Below are 20,309 nucleotides of genomic sequence, written 5' to 3'. Positions count from 1 at the left end.
GGGCTTTCCATCATCAATTTCTTTCGTCCACCCGATTGTTGTGTGCATTCAATACTCTTTATTTTAAATCTCGTCTCCAACACGATAAATGTTTTATTATAATAAATTATTTAACTTCATAAAGCCCTTCTGAATATCTCGAAGAGAATAGAGAGACGAAACGAAAAGTTGAGAAATTATTGGTTCCAAAGTATCAATTGTGACGCTTTTTGTTGCGTGATTACAGCATGATCATGAGAATTGTAGATTAATTTATTCATTGAAGTTAAGATTAAAACGAAATAATTACATTTATTTAAGGCAGTGGTGGGCAAATTTATGGTTTTTCGCGGGACATCTTAAGTTGTTCGAAACCGAGGCTTCTCGAAACCTAGACTTCCTGAAACCAAGACTTCCCGAAACACAGAGTTGTCTGGGTAATAAGTTGTCCTAAACTTGTCCTAAACCCAGACACGGCATACATTTCATGACATTTGACAAAAAAATTAGAACCACAGCACAAAGATTTCTCATCACTGATTTAAGGCTCAGACTCTCATATTGTCAAGCTCCAAGTCGACTCGAATTTTATATGAAGTTGATTAGAAGATCCAAACAATATCCAAATTTACTTCGAGCTCTGGTCAATTCCATACCCAAAAGTGTATTCTCAGTTACCAGGGCATGTCCTTAAAAGGAAAGATTAAAAACATTTGAAAGCCCTGCTTGAAGGGTGACAGGCCTACAATCAGGATAGGTATATCTCCTTACTTACTTCGCTGGTCATACAGATCAATTGTGATCCATGACACCTCCCACAGGACACGCCTGAATCTGGCTCTATCGCTGGCTTCCACTTGCCATTTCCGATACCAAGTGCAATATTATCTCAGGATAAAGAGTATGTTTTCATAATACAGAAAGACCACTACGGTATCTAAACTACGGCCTCTTTGAGTGTTGAAAATCATGTACAAAAGCTGCAAAGAATAATGCAAATAGGGCTAACTTAAAAATTGGGATCCAATTAATATGCATTTTGTTAAAAATAAAATCTAACGTTATTAAAAGCAATGTTTGTATGAAACGATTGCAATAAGTTATATTGGGTTCGAATCCTATTAGCTAATTGAAAATGCATTTCTTCAAAGTTATTTTTAAATATTTTTTTAAATTTTTACTTGCTCCATTATTAAGCATTACTTTAATTTTTTGGTAAAACAGACAAAAAGCCAAGACAACATCCGAACCAACCCCATATCCATTCAATTCTACACAAAATTGACACTTTTCAAGAATAATAAAAATAAACGGCTGCGAGGTTAATTCACATAATGAACCCAAAATGTAAATATACAGTGTAACAAAAAGAAGAGCATCAAGTACGAATGAAAAAAAGAAAAAAAGAATATAAATACAGCAGAAAACATTGATTTATTGTCATACGAGTGGATTTAAATGTCTGAAGCGCACAGTGTCTTGTTTCTTACCGTTTCAATTTTAACATCTCTATCAGAATATTGGCCGTGCTCGGCCAAGACTTGAAAGAGAAGGAACGAAAGAGCAAAAAAAAAATTAATTTATAATTTTAGCACAGTTTTTCCAGCATTTAATGAATGCAGATTGTCGGGTTTGGGTGATTTGTTGATTTATTAAGGTTGAATTGATGATTTTGGATGTGATTAAATTTTTTTTTTATGCTGGTTTATTTGGGAAATTGATTTTTATGGAATGGGAGGTCTGTGAGTTAATTTTGGGTCAATTTGTCATTGTTTATTGAAGATGCGACACTTTTGGGATTTGGGAAGGTTTGTGTAACCAGGCAGAATGTTGTAGATCTTAGCTTCTGTATTTTGAGAGATTTATTGGGTAAATTTTGCAGATTTTAAGGTAAATTTTTGGAATTTTAAAGATTTTCATTAAAATTTCATGCTTACAGCCATCCTATCCAATATACAAGCTTGTTGATCGTCCTTAGTAAGAATACACAAAGGAAAAGATGTGTTTTTGCTCATGGCTTACGACAGTAATAAAGGAATGCCAGTTGGAAGTCAAAACTGAGAATTTGCTTAAGATTTGTGATCCGGCCAGCAATAAAGTCAGATGAAAAGCATTTTGTGGCAACCCAGGCTCCAAGCCAGAGCTAGTTGCCAATAAGTAAGTTACTCATCCCTTCCAATGCGTCTCCAATCCCACCAATTTCACAATTCACAACCAATCAGTCTCCCAAACTCACATTCATTTATTTAATTCTTTCCATTTCAACACCATCTCCCTCTCCTCATGTACTGGATCAATACGGATGAAACACAAAAAAAATGCATAAAAGAATTAAATTGTCCATAGTGCATATTGTGTTGGTGATATCGATGCTAATTTACATAAAACAACACTTAATACTGGTAACTGAGACCTGGCATATCTTTGTAATCTCATTACTTTTTTTTTCGTACCTCATCCACCTATACACATCGATTGCAATTAAATGGTCATACTGATGAACTTCTTGGCTTCTAAAATAATGTAAGCAAAATGTATATCCACAAAGGAATGAAAACATTATCTGAAATTTATGCATGGAAAATAATTTTTTTTCTTCTTTTACTGCTGCTCTTGTTGTCTTTTGTCTTCCTTTTACTTTTTTTTTTGTTAAATTGTTGAAATGAAGAACAAAATTGAAAATTATCTTTGCACGATTTTTTGTTATTAGAAGAAAATGTAAGTTAACAAGACACTGTTGAGTTGATGACTTTAGATGCATCAAAGTTCAATAGATCAGTGTGATAAAATTACAATGTTGAGGGATATTGGAAAGTAGATTGATTGAGGTTTAGTGGAGGAATATTGATGGGAATTGAGTAGATTTTTAGACTTTGTATGATTTTTGGATGTCTGGAGTTGCTATATTGACTCTTTAGTGTTTATGTCCTTAAGGGCTCATATAAAGTACAGTTGTTTTATGACAAAAATGTTCTAAATTGTGGATCATTTATCAACCGTCCTTTAATATTCAAATTGTATTTGCAACTAAAATTGGTTGTTTTTGCCCTATTATAGTTTGTAGTTAGTAGCCCCTTCATGTGAATATTTAGTCTATTTCTAAACTCTGAAGAATAAACATCATCTTAAATATTCAAATTTTGAAACTGTTTGGAAACAACAAACACGAAATCACTAAAACTGAAGCTACAACTAAAAAAACAACAAAAGTAATCAAAATATTGTATATTTTAACGCCCTAACAAATATGCTAACAAATATACAAGGGGAGATCAACTAACAAATACAAATTGAATTTCAAACGACCGTTAATAATTTTTCAACAATTTATACAAATAGGACTTCATACAAATCTTTATTGCTTCGATGGTCGTACAGATCAATTGTGATCCATGTCCTCCTTTTCCTAAAATCAGTTCTATCGCTAGCCAATTTCCGAATCCAAAAGCAATGCTATATCTTAATCTACAGTTATTAAATCACTTCCACCCTCCCAAAATGGCAACTCCATCCATATCATCTTCCTACAAAATCACGTCAATAACAAAATCAGTTCATGTTTTAAAAGAAAACTCAACTGCATTAAACCTCAATTTAATATCATCATAATGTATAATACATATAATGTATGTACATAATAGCCTCATCTATAGCTAAAGTGTAGTCGTCACACAGTAGTGTCATCATGGTTTTTTTGAATTTTTAATATTGAGCTCACAAATGCTTGTTAAAATTTAAATATAATTAAATGTAAAAAAGAAACGGAACAATGAGCAGCATGTCGATGAAGAAATACAAAGAAAAGAGCAGAAACTCCTCCTTGCCTTTGATTGACGGACCACGCAAAACCATTAAGCATTTTAACTTGAATATTCAGTATGCAGTTACTTCAAATCTATTAGAATTGAACAAACTTTTTTTTTCTTCTTATTGTTGATTTTTTGCAGCAATCAGCTACTGCTTAATGAAGAAATAATTCTAAATGGATGATCATTTATAAAAGTAAATGGAAGTTCCATCTGCCCTTTTTTTTGCTTTTACGAAAATATGTGAGAGAAAAAAAAATTATTTTATGTAAATTTCATTCAGACATTTAATGGATTTTAACGAAGCACACATTTCGGATATATGCGCTGCCGACGCCCGATATATGATTAAATTTTGATGGATTGACAGTAAATTAAATATTTTTTTTTATTTTTAAAGAACAGTCCGCTTCAGTTTTGTGATCTCACTGAAATTGGTGAGGCATATTTTTACGAAAATATTTTTGGAGCTTATTTGGTAGGGTTTGGGGGGAACTAGAGCGCATTTTTTGGATTCTAGATACATTGACTAAGGCATAGCAGTACAATAGCATGGTGTAGCTGGCATAGATGGTGATCAGGAACCGATTTCTTAAGTACTTAGTGTTAAAGTGAGGTCAGAAGTGAAAAAGCAGCAGTGGAGTGGTAGTTAGAGCGTCAATCAATCAATTCTTACGACCCGGGTTCGATTCCAGGCATAATCTAGTCAGATTCGGGTGCTTTTTAGATGTTTTTAATCACAACAACTCGGTTTGTGTATCCGCGACACACAAATTGTGGATTAGTAGATTGTATTGGTATACCCTGGGCCATGGAGTGGTTATACTGTATCAGACCATGCCAATTTTAGAGAAATCAGCCTTTGGAAATTGAGAAAATCTAATATTATTGAGGAAATAGGAGTTTAGAGAAGCATGATAGCATCCAGTGTCCCTAAAGCCACACTTAAACAAGTATATCAGTTCAATACCAATCAAAATATCAACTACATAGGAACAATGCCTATCCTCATCACAGCTTGGTGTCAAATTGGTAGTTTTGTACTAAATTTGAGTTAAATACGTACAGGAGCACTCAAAATACGCGATTCATCACCATACAAGTCACATCAAATTTGTTTAAAGACTAAAAATTTGATAAAAGTCGACAACAAATAGAACTCAGTTTACAACAATACAAAATGTGAAATATCTCGCTCACTAAACAAACACGAACATAGTCCGACAAATCATAATCTAATTCAACATCACCAACCTCAAAAAAAAGGTTCATCATTTACGAAGAAATAAGAAAAGAAGGAAAAAGAAACATGTCATATGTTGATTTCTGAGTGAGCTGTCCAAAATTTATTCAAAGATCAATTCAATTAGATAACAACATGGAATGGTTAATTAGCATTGGAACGCATTTCAATAAGTATAAGATGAACACATTTCGACTTGTCTATATTGCTCTGAAAGCACCATTTGAAAATGATCATAAAATTGATTTTTATTAAAGGCACAAAACATACCATACCAGCCATTTCATGTATATCATTTTATTCTTTGTTTTTTAGGATTTTTTTTATGACTAAATGTCTTACAGTGATATTGTATTAAATGTTTTTTTTATTTATTATTTATTGACCATACACATAAGATTTTTAATGGCTGGTATGACGGTGAAGAAAGTAAATTTTAGAGCAGTTTTTATATCAGATCAATTGGATCTTTTTGGATATTTGTCTTATAATTAGTTCTGTGACTTGGATTTGTGTATGGATTGAGGTAAGAAGAGAATGCTTTATAGGAATGCATATAAAATTCAGTTTGCATCATTTATGGTTACTGAATGCACTTTTGAGGCAAAATTTTCGCTTCATAAGCTACTGAACGAACTTTTGATGCAAATTGTTGCTTCTTTTGTTACTGAACGCACTTTTGAGGCAAAATTGTAGCTTCATAAGTTACTGAACGCATTTTTCAAGCAAAATTGTTGCTTCTTAAGTTACTGAACGCACTTTTGAGGCAAAATTGTTGCTTCTTAAGTTACTGAATACATTTTTGAGGCAAAGTGGTTGCTTCATAAGTTACTGAACGCACTTTTAAGGCAAAATCATAAATTACTGAACTCACTTTTGAGGCTACGAATCCGCATGCACCTCATCTACATCATAAAAACAATAAACACTGCATTAATTCACGAACATCTGATTTAAAAATCCCCATTTTTCAGACAATTTAAAAAGCAATTAGCATGCTATAATTAATTAACTGCTTGAACTCATAGATGATTAATGTTCACACAAAAAATTGCGACTTGGTGTAAACAGGAACATTCAAAGGTTATCAATAATATTCATGTGACACGCGACTGTCTCTCATTCATCGTATTTATGGTCCTTATCATTAATTGTTTAATTTCTATAAAAATCGAGAGTTTACTCAAGAATATTTTCAGTTTTCGTTAAGCTTTCGAATGTGTAATGTGGATTAAAAAATAAGGAATAAAGTGCCAAAAAGTGAAAATAAATTATGATTAAAAAGAATTCAGTTCAAATAGACGAAATGAAGGAACCAGAAGATAAAGTGTCGTCGTCGTTAGCAAAATCAGTTTACTATATTGTAGCGAGTATCTCATTGGAAAGATTCTGTACGGCGGGAATCTTAAGTATGTCTACTTTATAATAATAATAAGAGTGAATAGAACAAGGATCGAATGGTGTGATAGTTCCAAGATGATTCTTATTGTGACTGTTTTAAGTGATGCTTACTTAAACTAGTAGTTCAATTAACTATTATCATTGTGATTCTTACTAATTTACTTGTCTATTGTGATCATTGTAATTCAAAATGACTATTTTTTTGATATTTACCAATACAGTTTAAGGATGTTGAACTTTTAGATTTTTAATAATTGTTGGCTTTAATAATGAATAAGATTTTTGATTGAAATTTAAGTTAAAAGACTGACTTGTGCTTACAACTTAGTTTAATTAAATTTGAGAAATTGGTTTCTGGTGGGAATTAAACCCACTATGCTTACAAAAGATATCATCAGATATCCGGTAAATTGCCTAACCACTTGGTCACATAAGCCTTACAGTAGCACAGGATCATTCACATACATATATTTCGATACCCCAGATTCAACTCTGCTAATATAATACAGCTGGAGCAAAAATTGTAAAAATTCATATGTAAAATGCCATCTCATGAAAACGTCAGAAAGAGCCTCGAAAATAAGTAGCACATTACACAAATAATCAATCGTTTAGAATTTGATTAGCTCAGCTTATGTCGAGGTTGTCTTTAAGAAACAGCTTAAAGCGATATGTGTAACAAAACTGAGAAAATAATGAAAATTTGAGCAAAAAATCCATTTAATTAAGACATTAATTTGACGATTTTTGAGAAAAACATGACAAAAAGTGTTTTAGAATCTATAATAAAGTTAAGTATAATAAAAAACGTAAAAATACAATAAGGATCATGTTATTCGATTTTTTACTAAACTTTCTTCCAATTGGACCATAAAATTGAACAATATTATTAAAATAAAGTTTGGATTTAGAACTTTTCTAGATTACAAAATTTTGCGACTAAAAAAATATTGAATTTGTAAGAATAACAAGTGACGTAACGAGAAATGTCTTGTTTGTGTACCTACTTAAGAGATTTTAGTCATTAGTAATGGCAAAGGTTAAGAACAAATGTGATTAATTTGCTGACTTTTTCAATTGTTTAATTGAAATGTGTTGCTTGATAAATCTGGTAATTTAAAACAAGATCACTTGAAAATTGCAATAAGATCACTTGCAACTTTGTAACAAGATTACTCCAATAATCATAAGGAAATAAATATTGTAAATTATTGGTTGATTATTTTGAATTGATTTCACACTCAATATACAGAAATAATTCGACCTTTCGATTCTATGTATTTAAAATAATCACTAAATTATTCTCATCCACAGCTATCTTACCCCTCTTCCTATACCAAAAACTCGGACTGGATCATAATGTATCCACTTCAATCTTTCATATATTCGAATGTATGATGCTAATCTTCACAGTTTTTGGAGCAATCATTGCTGACACATGGGTCGGCTTATACCAATCAGTAATTGGCATGTCCGTCGTTTATGTTGTTGGACTTGCGTTAATTTCTACGGCTATGATTGAAACTCTTGAGTTTCCTGTTTAGTGAGTATTTAAATTTGAATTTATAATGTTCCTTACAATTAGTTGTTGGATAGATTGTAGATCATTTTGACAATATTGTCAGTTTAAGGTCCAAAAGCCCTTTCAACTAATGTTTCCCTCAATTCCACAGCACTTTAGTATCATTTGGTCTCATCATAATGATGATTGGCAGTGGAAGCCTTAAAAATAATCTAAATGCCTTCGGTGGTGCTCAACACAAACTTCCAGAGCAGAAGAAGCAACTTGAGCGATATTTTTCAGTTCAATATTTCGGCGTCAAGTGTGGAAGCTTCTTATCAAGAATTGTATTTCCAATGTTCAGGGAAGATATTAAATGTTTCGGCAAAAATGATTGTTACTCAATGACATTTGGTATTCCAATGACAATTATGCTGATATCGACTGTTATCTTCTTAATTGGAAGTTCTAGGTATATTAAGAATAAGCCTAATGGGAATATGTTGGTGAAGGTTGTCAAGTGTGTTAAGGTAGGTTCTGTTCATGGACATAAAGATTCTTATTTTGATATTAAAGCCCCAATTTCTCATCCACAGAACGCACTTACAGAAAAGTCAAAGCTCAAACACCCCGAAAAAGAACGCAGACACTGGCTAGACTACGCAGAAGATAAATACGGCAAGAAGCTTGTAATGGAAACAAGAGCAGCCCTCAAAGTCATCATGATCTCACTTCCAGTTCCAATATTTTGGGCTTGCTTGATGCAGCAAAGATCCAGATGGATATTCCAAGCAGTAAGAATGGATGGAAACTTGGGATGGTTCACAATCAAGCCAGATCAGATGATTGTGTTCAATTCATTGCTGTCGATCTCAATGATTCCGTTCCTTGATAAATTTGTCTATCCATGTTTATCCAAAATTGGAATCAAGTCGATGCTACAAAGGCTGATTTTTGGCGGTGGATTGATTGTCATTGCATTAATTTTGGCAGCAATTGTAGAGACACAAATTCAATACAATCGAATCTCAATGTTGTGGCAGGTTCCACAATTTTTCATCATTTCAATTGCTGAAATTTTCACATACTTATCGCACCTCAATTTCGCATACAAAGAAGCACCAGCAAGTATGAAGCCTGTCATGATGTCACTACTTTATTTGAGTATGGCCGGTGGTGACTTAATTGTTGCCATTATCAGTGGCATTTCAGTCTTTCCATCACAAGTCTTTGAATTTTCATTTTTCGCGTGCCTCATGCTTGTTAATATTATCGTATTAATATTCCTCACTCGACGATACAAGTATGTCGATCATGACCAGTTAAAAGTCATTGACGAAAATGGCGAGAATAGTGATAAGATTCGTGTATAGTTAGAAACAGATATAAAGTACAAAAAAAATGTGTATGACTCACTTCAATGTTATTGTTTTGTAAATAATATTATGTTATGATACTGATATTGGGTGTTCAGTCTAGATGAATTTATCGGACATGATGAACATGACGGGTTGTCAGTTTTTTCGGTTTAGGGATTCTTATGGACTGAATTTTGCTTAATATATAAGTTAAAAGTCAAAAATCCAATTTTTAACTTCATATTCATCCATGAGTCCAAGTTGATTGCCTTGCCGGTCAAGTGCTTAATTCCTTTCAATTTGCATAACTCAAAAGTGTCACTTTAAATCGTTAACACCTTCTCGTAGCTGTCCCAATATACAATTACTTGACATTAAGTATCAATGACCATACAATAGCATCTGTATATAACATATGTGCCAATAATGAGAATCCCTAACAGACAATACACGCCGTTATCAAGCAAAAGTGATTTCTATATATCTGTCATGATAGTTAAGTTTTACCTTTAGTCTTAATGTAGCTCTTGTGATGATATTTTAAGGAAAATAAAAAATAATTTTATAAAAATGAAGCAAAAAAAAGTTTATGAAATTCAGGATGATCCCTCAATTGAAAAAGAAAGTGCGAGTGGTGGCTGGGTGCTTAGGTCTACACCATTTATAGTTTGTGATATTTTTCTTGAGCGTTATGTGACAGCTGGTGTATTAAGTAAGCATCAAAATGTGAAATCACCTTAAGTTCAGCCTTAATAATAACTTTTTCCCTTGCAAATTCACTAAAACCTTCTAGCAATCCTTCCACTCTTCCTGCATCTTAAACTTGGTCTCGATCAGAACACATCGACATCAATTTTTCACACCTTTAACAGTACAATGCTATTATTCACAATTTTTGGAACAATTGTGGCGGATACGTGGTTTGGATTGTATGCATCAGTTGTAGCGACATCAATTATTTATGTTGCCGGACTTGCAACTGTAACTATGGCAATGGTTGATCCTTTAAAGCTGCCAATCGAGTAAGTTTTTATTTACAGTACTTTTTCTATATTGGACGAGGAATTTCCATCAATTTTTAAAAGGTCATTCACCAATTTTATGATAACCCGGAAAGTATATGGCGAAGAAATGGTTGAAAATGCAGCCCTGGCCAGTATGACTCTAGTCTTAGTCCAAATTTCATAGAATAAGACCTAATAACTGAGTCACGTTGACCTCGTGACGGCCATTTCTATATCCTGTACCTTCCGCTATTCAAGAACATCATCGAAATTGTTACGTCCCTAGATAGTCATTGATTCACTCATAAAGCTCACTTCAAAGTCATATCCTTAACAGCTTCCTCATTTTTTCAGAGTTTTCATACCTCTCGGTCTTATCATAATGATGGTCGGTAGTGGAAGTCTAAAAAACAATCTAAATGCCTTCGGTGGTGCTCAACACAAACTTCCAGAGCAGAAGACCCAGCTTGAGCGATATTTTTCAGTTCAATATTTCGGTGTCAAGTGCGGAAGTTTTCTAACTCGATTAATATCACCGATGTTGAGGGCGAATGTGAAATGCTTTGGCAGTCATGACTGTTATTCATTATCATTTGGAATATTTGCTGGCATTATGCTTTTTGCGACTTTGACATTTCTTATTGGAACTTCACAATATAAGAAAATAGAGCCAAATGGCAATATGCTAGTCAAAGTCATGAAGTGTGTGAAGGTAAGGATTATCATTTATATTTCTAGTCTGTAAACAGATTTCTGAATAAATATTGACAATTTCACAGAATGCGATAAAGGAAAAGTCGAGAGGTAAACAACCGGAAGAGGAGATAAAGCATTGGCTGGATCACGCAGAAGGGAAGTACGGCAAGAAACTTGTCATGGAGACAAAAGCAGCACTCAAAGTCATCATTATCTCACTTCCAGTTCCAATATTCTGGGCATGTTTAATGCAACAAAGATCCAGATGGATTTTTCAAGGAACTAAAATGAACGGAGATTTGGGATGGTATCTCCTTAATGCTGACCAAATGATAGTCATTAACTCATTATTAGCAATAATATTAATTCCATTTATGGACAAATTCATCTATCCAGCACTTGAAAAAATCGGAATTAAAACGATGCTTCAAAGGTTAATATTCGGCGGAGTTCTAATTGTCATTGCGTTCACGCTTTCACTTGCTGTCGAGATAATTATTCAAAACAGTTACATCTCTATACTATGGCAAATTCCACAATTTGTTCTCATTGCTATAGCCGAAATCTTTGTATACTTATCACATCTTAATTTTGCTTACAAAGAGGCGCCAGCAAGCATGAAGCCGGTCATGATGTCACTACTTTATTTGAGTATGGCTGGTGGTGACTTTATAGTTGTTATCATCAGTGCAATCTCATTATTTCCATCACAAGTTTATGAATTCTCATTTTATGTGTGCCTTACGATTATTGATATTGTTGTTTTGATCTTTCTTACACGCAGCTATAAGCACGTGGATCATGAATTACTAAATTCGTTAGATAATGCGGGAGAAAATAAGGCATGAGAGACATGAGTGACTCTTAATGACAAAAATTAATCATATAGACCCAATTTTGTTTTAATTAATTAATAAACAGACATTATAGGAATTAAGTAAACAAGAAAATGTGTGTATAATATTTGATGTTTAAAACTACTTATCAGACAATAAATTCTAGTTTGTAAATATTATTTTAATGGTGATTTGTTGATTATTCATGGGAACATCTGTTGTCACACTGAGCGGAATTCGACATTGATTAAAGCAGATAAAAGCTATTAAGGTTAGTTCCTATTTCCTACTTCTGGTTAGGATTTACGTGAAGTTTGAAGCTTGGTCTGTTAATTTAGTTTACTGAGGATTTATGTGTCCTTTTCCACGCATCATATGCAGGAATTTGTGAGTTTATGATTGCTATTAAGAATCAAAACGAGTTGCATACTGACTGACATTTAAAAGGGATTTTTCGACTCATTCTTGATATTTAAAGTAGTACAAGCTCGATACAGTACGAAAAATTGAAAACTAATCTTAATTTACTTTCCTCCTTGGCTGGGGCGCCTATTACCGCATTTAGAGTACGTCTGTAGACAGTAATATCCTTCAATAACTTCTTCCAGTTTGGGATACTAAGAACTCTAGCGTCAAGAACTAATCTAACTCTGTGTATCCGAGATTATTTGCAAATATAATGTAGATGCCAAGTAGATGTTTAGAATCCCAGCAATTTTCTGAAATCACTAAATTATTGTATGTTCCGAAAGACACAGCTTTCCTATTGACACATTAATCTATCAATACTACCGAGTAGAACAGACTGTAATTAGTCGACCGTATGCCTAGTTATAATCATGGCATTTGTAGAACATCTAATGCAATATCAAGTTTATAAGTGGATATACGATTAATAATCGCTGCTTGTCCATTTTGGAACCAATATCATTTATATCGCATTGTAAATTCATACAAAGTAACGACCAGTAGCATATAATGAAGCTTATCTATCCCGAACAGCACAGCATATTGACTAGGTCACCGTTACATCACCGTATTATCAGAGTATGTTGTCATGACGGTATCAAGACGGTTGAATTTGACTAATTTTTACTGCAAATAATGCAACTCGCTGCTTTGTACATCTCAAATGTCTTTATCATTCTGAGTAGTATGGAAAAACCCACAAAAAAATCAAGATCTTCTCTACATTATGAAGCACTTTTTCAGTTATTTATACACCCAAAACAAAGAAGTCTTCACATCAACCTCATTTCACTCAAAAAACCTTATCAAAATTTCACATGTCAAAGAACCAAAAACTGTCAATAATGAAACATTTCTAAATAAAAACAAGTACGCACCACATTTATGAATCATAACAGCATCACATGTAATCATCATCTGACATGGAAGCATCTTACACAGAAACAAATATTTACGTTGTAGCAAGACTTAACTGATTGCTTTTATCAGCTACAAATAATATTTTGCTGTATCATCAACCTTACCCGTTATCAAAAAACGAAAAAAAAAGCAAAGTCAATCAGCTGTTGTATTTTTTTAAGTCAGTCCGCGTTTAAACTTTGTTCTGTGATATTCGTTGATTTTTTTTTTTTTTTGGGTTAAGCATGAGTGGGTCAAGTTCTGAACAGAATAATGATGAAACAGTCATCAAAAAAGCCCAAAAGTCAACGCCATTTATAATTTGTAATATTTTCCTCGAGAGATACTGCACATCGGGAGTATTAGGTAATAGAAAAAAGTCACAGGAACTTTGCTCACCATTAATCAATTGTAATTCTTATTTTAGCCATTATGCCTCTATTTTTATACAACAAAATGCAACTTGATAAAAATTTATCAACGTCAATATTTCATCTGTATGAAGGCATGACGCTTTTGTTTACAGTTTTTGGCGCTATTTTGGCTGATGTATGGCTTGGCTTATACAAATCAATCATCATTATGTCGTGCTTTTATATGTTTGGACTTGCAATTATATCAATTGCTATGATAGATTTCTTAAATCTACCGATTGAGTATGACTGGTTTTTTTTTGCAGTTTTGTTGGGATTTAAGAAGGGAATTGAAGTGCATTTTTGGAAGTTTATGAGTCAGTGTTGCTGAAACTTTGCTCCGCGACACACAACTCTATCCAGAACTATGTCTAAAAATTCAAAATTTTGGATTTTTTTATTCAAATTTCTGAATTAAAAAAGGTTATAACTGCTAATTTAAGGCTCTGAGGTAGAATTTAGTGTGTCGTCTACTAAAAAGTTTGAGAACCACTGTCAAAAGTGATTAAAATGCTCACTTATATCCGTTTATGCAATATTAAATTGACTGTAAAAAGTTTTGAAATATTAACGGTCATTAAAAATTCAAAATTAATCATAACCTTTCAAATTCCAACGGAAATTCAACTTCAATACCTTTCAACATCCATACGACCATATCATCATTAATTTCATTACTCTTCAACTAATTCTTCTTCTTTTCTTTTACATTTAAGCATCTTCGTAGTAATTGGACTGATAATAATGGCCATTGGATGTGGATGCATAAAAGGCAACACAAATGTGTTTGGTGGTAATCAGCATAAATTGCCGGAAGAGGAGAGGCAATTGCAAATTTTCTTCTCATCGCAATATTTCGCATTAAAATGTGGAAGTCTTCTGGCTCGTTTTACGATGCCAATATTACGAGAGGATGTTAAATGTCTAGGCAAAAATGATTGCTACACGCTAACATTTGGCGTTCCAGCTTTAACACTGTTTGGTGCTTTATTGGTGCTGTTGATGGGAAGTCGATATTATATTCATGTGCCATCAAATGGAAATGTTTTTTTGAAAGTATTAAAATGCATAACGGTGAGTTTAATTTTGAAAAAAGTCAATTTTGGAACTTAGTAGCTTCAACTACATTTCAGTATGCAATAGCCGAAAGACGGAGGCAAATGAATGCAGGAAATAAAATCAATAAACACTGGCTTAAGTATGCAAGTGATAAATATGGCCAAAAATTAGTTCTGGAAACAAAAATTGTATTAAAAGTTCTCGTCATGTACTTACCAGTTCCAATGTTCTGGGCACTACACATGCAACAAAGCTCAAGATGGATATTTCAAGCAACAAAGATGAATGGTGACATTGGATTTTATAAAATCAAACCAGATCAAATGATTGCTGTCAATTCCGTATTGGTCATCCTTCTTATTCCACTTTTTGACAGATTTGTTTATCCTTTTATGGAGAAAATTGGCATTAAATCAATGCTACATAGAATGATGGTTGGTTTTACGTGTACAATTATTGCATTCATCATCTCAGCCGTCTTGGAAGTTCAAGTCGAAAAGAATTACATCTCAATATTATGGCAAATCCCACAATTTTTCGTCATTGCAATGGCTGAAATTTTCGCATATCTCGCACATTTAAATTTCGCCTACAAAGAAGCACCTACCAGCATGAAACCAGTTATGATTGCATTTATGTATATAAGTATTGCTACAGGCGATTTTATTGTTGCAATCATAAGCGGAATTTCAATTTTTAAATCTCAGGCTTATGAATATTTATTTTTTGCATCCTTAATGGTTATTGATGTAACTATATTGGGTCTATTAACACGTAAGTACAAATATACGGATCATGAAATGATTAAAACGTTAGAGGACGAAGACAGTAAAAATATTATATTAAATAACAAAAAAGCATCTACTTAATTAATTATTAAGATCATATTTATCTGTTTATTAAGTTTTTTTTTTTTATATTTACATAGACATCACGCGAAGTTGATGTACTTAGCATGAAATTTGTTAGTGAAGATATTATCTTATAAAAGGGTGATCGCTTTGACTGTTTATTTGTTCAGATAGAGAAGATTATAACTTTTAGCATGAAAAATGAGGAAAAACGATCAGATTGTGGGAATTTTTTGTTTAATGAACTGAAAATGCTATACGGAAATTGAGATTTAAGTTCATTAATTTAAGCATGCTAGTGAGGGTGTGCCAATGAACTATTTGATGTTTTAATTACTTAATTCATTAAATTTTTGATAATTGTTGATCAAATGTCAAGAGACATCAAAGTTTTAAATCAAAATGTTTTGCTAGACTTTCTCGATTTCCGGATTCTGCAAGATCTGGAAACGGGAACCAGAAATTCCCGGGAACCCGTTCCCGATGTTAAGAAAGCCTGATGATTATGTTCTAGTTAAAGGCAATTTACTATTTAAATCTAACCCTGACTACATCTATGCTCAGTCAATAAAAATTTAATCAAAACAATCCAACAGAATTATTCAAAAGACCATTTAAGTATGAATTGTTTAAGTAAGTGATTTTACTTCATTAAGTACGCTCTGAAGTGCTACTCATCAAAAAAACCCAAGAAAAATATCTAGCTTCTGCGGCTAAATTACTAGTTTATTAACAACTAACCATTATCCAAAAACCACTTTGGGGACCATTCAGTTGTTACGTTACGCAAGAAAATGATTTTTTTTTGTCCCAACTTCCCCTCCTTCTCTCGTTCTAAAATGCCCTTCCAAAAAATTATCCCTTGTTCAATCCAGAGCTCGAAATCGACTCGAATTTTGTGTTGAAAGGTCGACTCCATATAAAATTCTAGTCGACTTCAAGCTCTGAAGATGACTTCAAGCTTAGGTTCAATCTGTCACAAAATCGTAGATTGGGGATCTCTCCTCTCTAAAAAACCGAACGTAACAACTGAACGACCCCTTAAATGATCACACGCAAATATCTCTCCAGACCCAAAAAAAAAAAAAAATATCGAATATTATATTGATGAATAATTCATAAGACTCTTAGTCAGAATTTGTTGATTCTGTTCTTCTTCAACGTCAGTGCCACGGTCTGGCAAGATCGTTCAACTAAAAAAAATTTTACCTTTCTGGTTTTTAAATAACAAAATCATGTGACTATGACTCGGTGGAGAGATCCCGACTCGTTTAAATTTAAATTCACGTTGTGTTTGTTTTTTTTTTGTGCTTTCGAGACTTCTTTGGTCTTCTGGAGAGGAATTCCTTAATTAGAAGAGAGTTCGGAAGTGTTGGATTGTCGGTATGGCTGGATATTTAGTTGAATTTATTGAGAATAATGAAGAAAGATTTTTGAAATATATTTTGAGGTTAGTTGGATTTAATGATGATTTTACTGCTAATTTGAGCTTTTGATTTAATCTAATTTTAACGTTTAAATAGAAATTAAGATTCAAATCCAGATAAATCATTTAAAAATTGTAATAATTGATTTAAAAATTGTAATTAAATGATTTTTAATTAGAAATCTAAGCTTGAGATTCAAAATATGTGTAAACCCAAATATAAACCAAAAACAAACCCTACTCACCCCAAATTGTTAGTATTAATCCATAAAAATAAATCTCAAAAAATTGTTCTACATTAAAAATTTTTTAATAATGATACAAAAAAGTGATGTAATTTTTTTGTGCACAGCACAACACAGTGAGAATAAAACTAAAAGTGATTTAACAATTTTACTACTTGAAAATTTCACTAATCAAAATTTTACATGGAAATTCCGTTACTTTTTTTTTACAGCTTATCAAAACTTTTTTACTTGTTTCAATCTTTTGCATGTAAACAATGACAAATCTCCAATGCAGATAAACATTTTGAATGAAAAAAATCGAGTTTTTGCGGAATCAGGTTTTATTTTTAGTTGGAACTTTGTGAGATTAAGACACATTTGCCTGCTAGTCGATAGAATGAACGATTTGAAAAATCAGAGATTTCCAACAGGATCTTATTTTATTCTGTGGAATATATTTTTTGATAGATTTTCATCGGGTGGATTTATAGGTAAGTCATAGATTAAAAGTGAATTAAATAGAAAAAAGTGCAAGTTTAATTCAAGATAAAAGTGAAAGATTCTAGCCTTAAATGTAGATAATTTAGTTCTAATCACGGAAAATCAATTAAATAAGTCACTCACCTGCCAATTATTCCAATCCATAGTAATCCTCGCCATATACCTACATCAAAAGCTTGATTTCGATACAAACACAGCAACAGCCCTTTATCATGTCAATGAATTCTGTCTCTACTTCTTCTCAATTGTTGGTGCCATTATTGCTGATTGCTATTGGGGAATCTACAGAACACTCACGACGATGTCAATACTCATTGCAATAAGTGGAACAATTGTGTCAATTGCATCCATGGACTTGTCTTTCCTCAATATTCGAGTGATGTCATTCATAGGATTAATATGTACGATGATTGGCACAGGGTGTGTCAAGACAAGTCAAAATGCATTTGGTGGAAATCAGTTTAAAATGCCAGAACAGTCAGCCCTTCTTGATTATTACTTCTCAATTCATTATCTGTTCATGAAATTCGGACATGTTACTGGTATGGTTTTAGTTCCAATTTTAAGAGAAGATCTTAAATGTTTTGGTGATGATACCTGCTATCCTGTGGCGTTTGGAGCTCCAACAATGGCAATATCCATAGCATTTCTTATTCTGTTTCTGGGTAGAAATAAGTTCGTCCATGTCGTTCCAGCCGGTGGAAATGCTTTGATCAATGTTGTTAAATGCATTAAGGTAGGTCTTTATATTTCTTGATAATTTTTGACCGGTTTTTTTGACGAAAGAATATATTAGATCTGCATATGATTATGGATGTGATAATTTTGGATATATTTAAAGTAAAAATGTTCGTATAGCAACAAAGAGAATTGACATTGTTAGTTTTGTTTTCCGATAGTCTAAAAGCTTCTTCCTGGCTAGAACCTTGCTTAAAACCAGTTGCAAATTCATGCCCTGATCAATTTATTGAATTTTGTCCTCGAAACAGGTCAATTTTACAGTAAATATTTTGTATGATAAAAAGAACAGTTGTTGAATAATTTAAAGATCGTTGATTTCCCAAGATCACATGCAGGATGTAAAAGTTATAAAAGTTTCTAAAATATATCGAAAATTATTGAATATTTTGAGGTCATTTTTAAAAATAATAATATTTAAATCAACCTGGTTTGATTATGACTAGCTTATCTGCACCTACCTTAACAAATGAAGCGTTAAGGCACTTTTGGCATTGAGAACTTTCAGGTCAACTCATAAAAGCTTCTAATATTTTTATCGCACATCTGAGTTACAAATCACTACGTTTTAGCCATTAACTCATCATGTGTCATAAAAGTTTATATACAGATAGCTTTGCTTGAATGAATCGCGTGCTACAACAGATGTGTCATCAAACACGTTTTTACATTTATTTAAGTATTAATTTTGATTTTGTATTTTTTTAGTACGCTATGCAGAAAAAGCTGTTAAATATCAGTCCGGATGCAAAGCACGGTCATTGGCTTGACTTTTCGGAAGAGAAATTTGGCCCAGAACTAGTTCAAGATACAAAGATTCTACTTAATGTACTCACTATGTATCTTCCACTTCCAATTTACTGGGCGCTACTGAATCAGCAAGCATCACGTTGGGTTTTTCAAGCTACAAGAATGAATGGTGACATTGGATGGTATACAATCAAGCCTGATCAAATGATTGTCGTTGGACCGTTGCTTATTATGATCATGATTCCTTTATTTAATCAAATAATATTCCCAATTCTCGCAAAGTTTGGAATTAAGTCAACTTTACAGAAGATGGGCTGCGGAATGGTGTGTGCAGCATTGTCATTCGCAATGTCGGCTTATGTTGAAACCAAGATCAATGAAGACTACATTTCCATCTTGTGGTTGTTCCCGCAATACTTAATAGTCGCCGTCTCCGAAGTTCTACTTTGGGTTGCAAATGTTGCATTTGCTTACACGCAAGCGCCATCGAATATGAAGTCTGTAATGACGTCATCCGTTTACATGTCAGTTGCGGGTGGAAGTTTAATTGTTTTTGCTATAAGTGGACTTAGGCTTTTTGATTCCTTAGTCAATGAGTTTATATTTTATTCATTTTTAATGGTAATTGATACAGTATTATTTGTGTTTCTGGCCAAACGTTATAGATATCATGATGTCCATAATCCAACAATACATATAGACGAGGAAGATCCTCAAAAGTATTAGTTTAAGTATTATCTGATTAGGTTCAAATAAAATATTGAATCTCAAATAGCAGCAAGTGAGTGTTTATGAGTACGATTAAGTATCATATTAATATACTCATTGTATACTTAGAGATATTTATTTAAAAGTCCATAGAACATTGCTAAACTCAGAGAAAAAATTTACTTAGAATTTAAGATTTTCAAATTTAATAAGCATAAATAAAATAAAGATTTTTAACTTTTTTTTCTAAAAATAATAAAAAATGTGACTTTATCTTTGAGTTTATTTATAAATAGATGAATCTTTGCGGCTTTTGCTAATGCACTTATCACCATGTACTTTAATATTATATTTACAAGGAGTGCAAACAACAAAGTGAAAACAACGTGCCTAAATATTTGATCATTGCTGAAATGTTTTTGACTATATAAGATAATATCTCGA

At 32.7% G+C, this 20,309-nt stretch overlaps 4 protein-coding genes across 4 annotated transcripts; all 4 read left to right on the top strand.

Moving 5' to 3' along the window:
• The first annotated feature begins 6,219 nt into the window (after positions 1-6,219).
• Positions 6,220-9,304, top strand: LOC139098330 (peptide transporter family 1-like). The gene is made up of 4 exons (XM_070650483.1): positions 6,220-6,437; positions 7,744-7,972; positions 8,103-8,460; positions 8,527-9,304. Exons 1-4 carry the CDS (start codon positions 6,302-6,304, stop codon positions 9,301-9,303), a joined length of 1,500 nt encoding a protein of 499 aa, XP_070506584.1. The 5' UTR covers positions 6,220-6,301; the 3' UTR covers position 9,304.
• Positions 9,305-9,857: 553 nt separating this feature from the next.
• Positions 9,858-12,003, top strand: LOC139098332 (peptide transporter family 1-like). The gene is made up of 4 exons (XM_070650484.1): positions 9,858-10,000; positions 10,082-10,310; positions 10,647-11,004; positions 11,072-12,003. Exons 1-4 carry the CDS (start codon positions 9,859-9,861, stop codon positions 11,834-11,836), a joined length of 1,494 nt encoding a protein of 497 aa, XP_070506585.1. The 5' UTR covers position 9,858; the 3' UTR covers positions 11,837-12,003.
• Positions 12,004-13,393: 1,390 nt separating this feature from the next.
• LOC139098119 (peptide transporter family 1-like) lies at positions 13,394-16,748 on the top strand. Its single transcript, XM_070650243.1, has 4 exons — positions 13,394-13,558; positions 13,620-13,848; positions 14,322-14,679; positions 14,739-16,748. The coding sequence occupies exons 1-4, from the start codon at positions 13,438-13,440 to the stop codon at positions 15,531-15,533; spliced, it is 1,503 nt and encodes a 500-aa protein (XP_070506344.1). The 5' UTR covers positions 13,394-13,437; the 3' UTR covers positions 15,534-16,748.
• A 755-nt stretch (positions 16,749-17,503) lies between these two features.
• On the top strand, positions 17,504-20,111 carry LOC139098114 (peptide transporter family 1-like). The gene is made up of 3 exons (XM_070650235.1): positions 17,504-17,659; positions 17,816-18,405; positions 19,116-20,111. Exons 1-3 carry the CDS (start codon positions 17,566-17,568, stop codon positions 19,881-19,883), a joined length of 1,452 nt encoding a protein of 483 aa, XP_070506336.1. The 5' UTR covers positions 17,504-17,565; the 3' UTR covers positions 19,884-20,111.
• Positions 20,112-20,309: the final 198 nt, after the last annotated feature.

This window comes from Chironomus tepperi, unplaced genomic scaffold (genome assembly GCF_022539635.2).
Source record: "Chironomus tepperi strain 1889 unplaced genomic scaffold, CSIRO-AGI_Ctep_v1 contig_445, whole genome shotgun sequence".
NCBI lineage: Eukaryota > Metazoa > Arthropoda > Insecta > Diptera > Chironomidae > Chironomus > Chironomus tepperi.
Note: the sequence above shows the minus strand (reverse complement) of the source record. Positions and strands in the feature narration are given on the sequence as shown.

Bases quoted from the DNA above. Each gene is read 5' to 3' on its own strand.
- LOC139098330 (XM_070650483.1), top strand. From the start codon at position 6,302: ATGATTAAAAAGAATTCAGTTCAAATAGACGAAATGAAGGAACCAGAA. The intron at 7,973-8,102 runs GTGAGTATTTAA...TCAATTCCACAG, and splicing joins ACTCTTGAGTTTCCTGTTTA to CACTTTAGTATCATTTGGTC. The intron at 8,461-8,526 runs GTAGGTTCTGTT...TCTCATCCACAG, and splicing joins AGGTTGTCAAGTGTGTTAAG to AACGCACTTACAGAAAAGTC.
- LOC139098332 (XM_070650484.1), top strand. From the start codon at position 9,859: ATGAAGCAAAAAAAAGTTTATGAAATTCAGGATGATCCCTCAATTGAA. The intron at 10,001-10,081 runs GTAAGCATCAAA...AAAACCTTCTAG, and splicing joins TGTGACAGCTGGTGTATTAA to CAATCCTTCCACTCTTCCTG. The intron at 11,005-11,071 runs GTAAGGATTATC...ACAATTTCACAG, and splicing joins AAGTCATGAAGTGTGTGAAG to AATGCGATAAAGGAAAAGTC.
- LOC139098119 (XM_070650243.1), top strand. From the start codon at position 13,438: ATGAGTGGGTCAAGTTCTGAACAGAATAATGATGAAACAGTCATCAAA. The intron at 13,849-14,321 runs GTATGACTGGTT...TTTACATTTAAG, and splicing joins TTCTTAAATCTACCGATTGA to CATCTTCGTAGTAATTGGAC. The intron at 14,680-14,738 runs GTGAGTTTAATT...ACTACATTTCAG, and splicing joins AAGTATTAAAATGCATAACG to TATGCAATAGCCGAAAGACG.
- LOC139098114 (XM_070650235.1), top strand. From the start codon at position 17,566: ATGAACGATTTGAAAAATCAGAGATTTCCAACAGGATCTTATTTTATT. The intron at 17,660-17,815 runs GTAAGTCATAGA...TCCAATCCATAG, and splicing joins TTCATCGGGTGGATTTATAG to TAATCCTCGCCATATACCTA. The intron at 18,406-19,115 runs GTAGGTCTTTAT...GTATTTTTTTAG, and splicing joins ATGTTGTTAAATGCATTAAG to TACGCTATGCAGAAAAAGCT.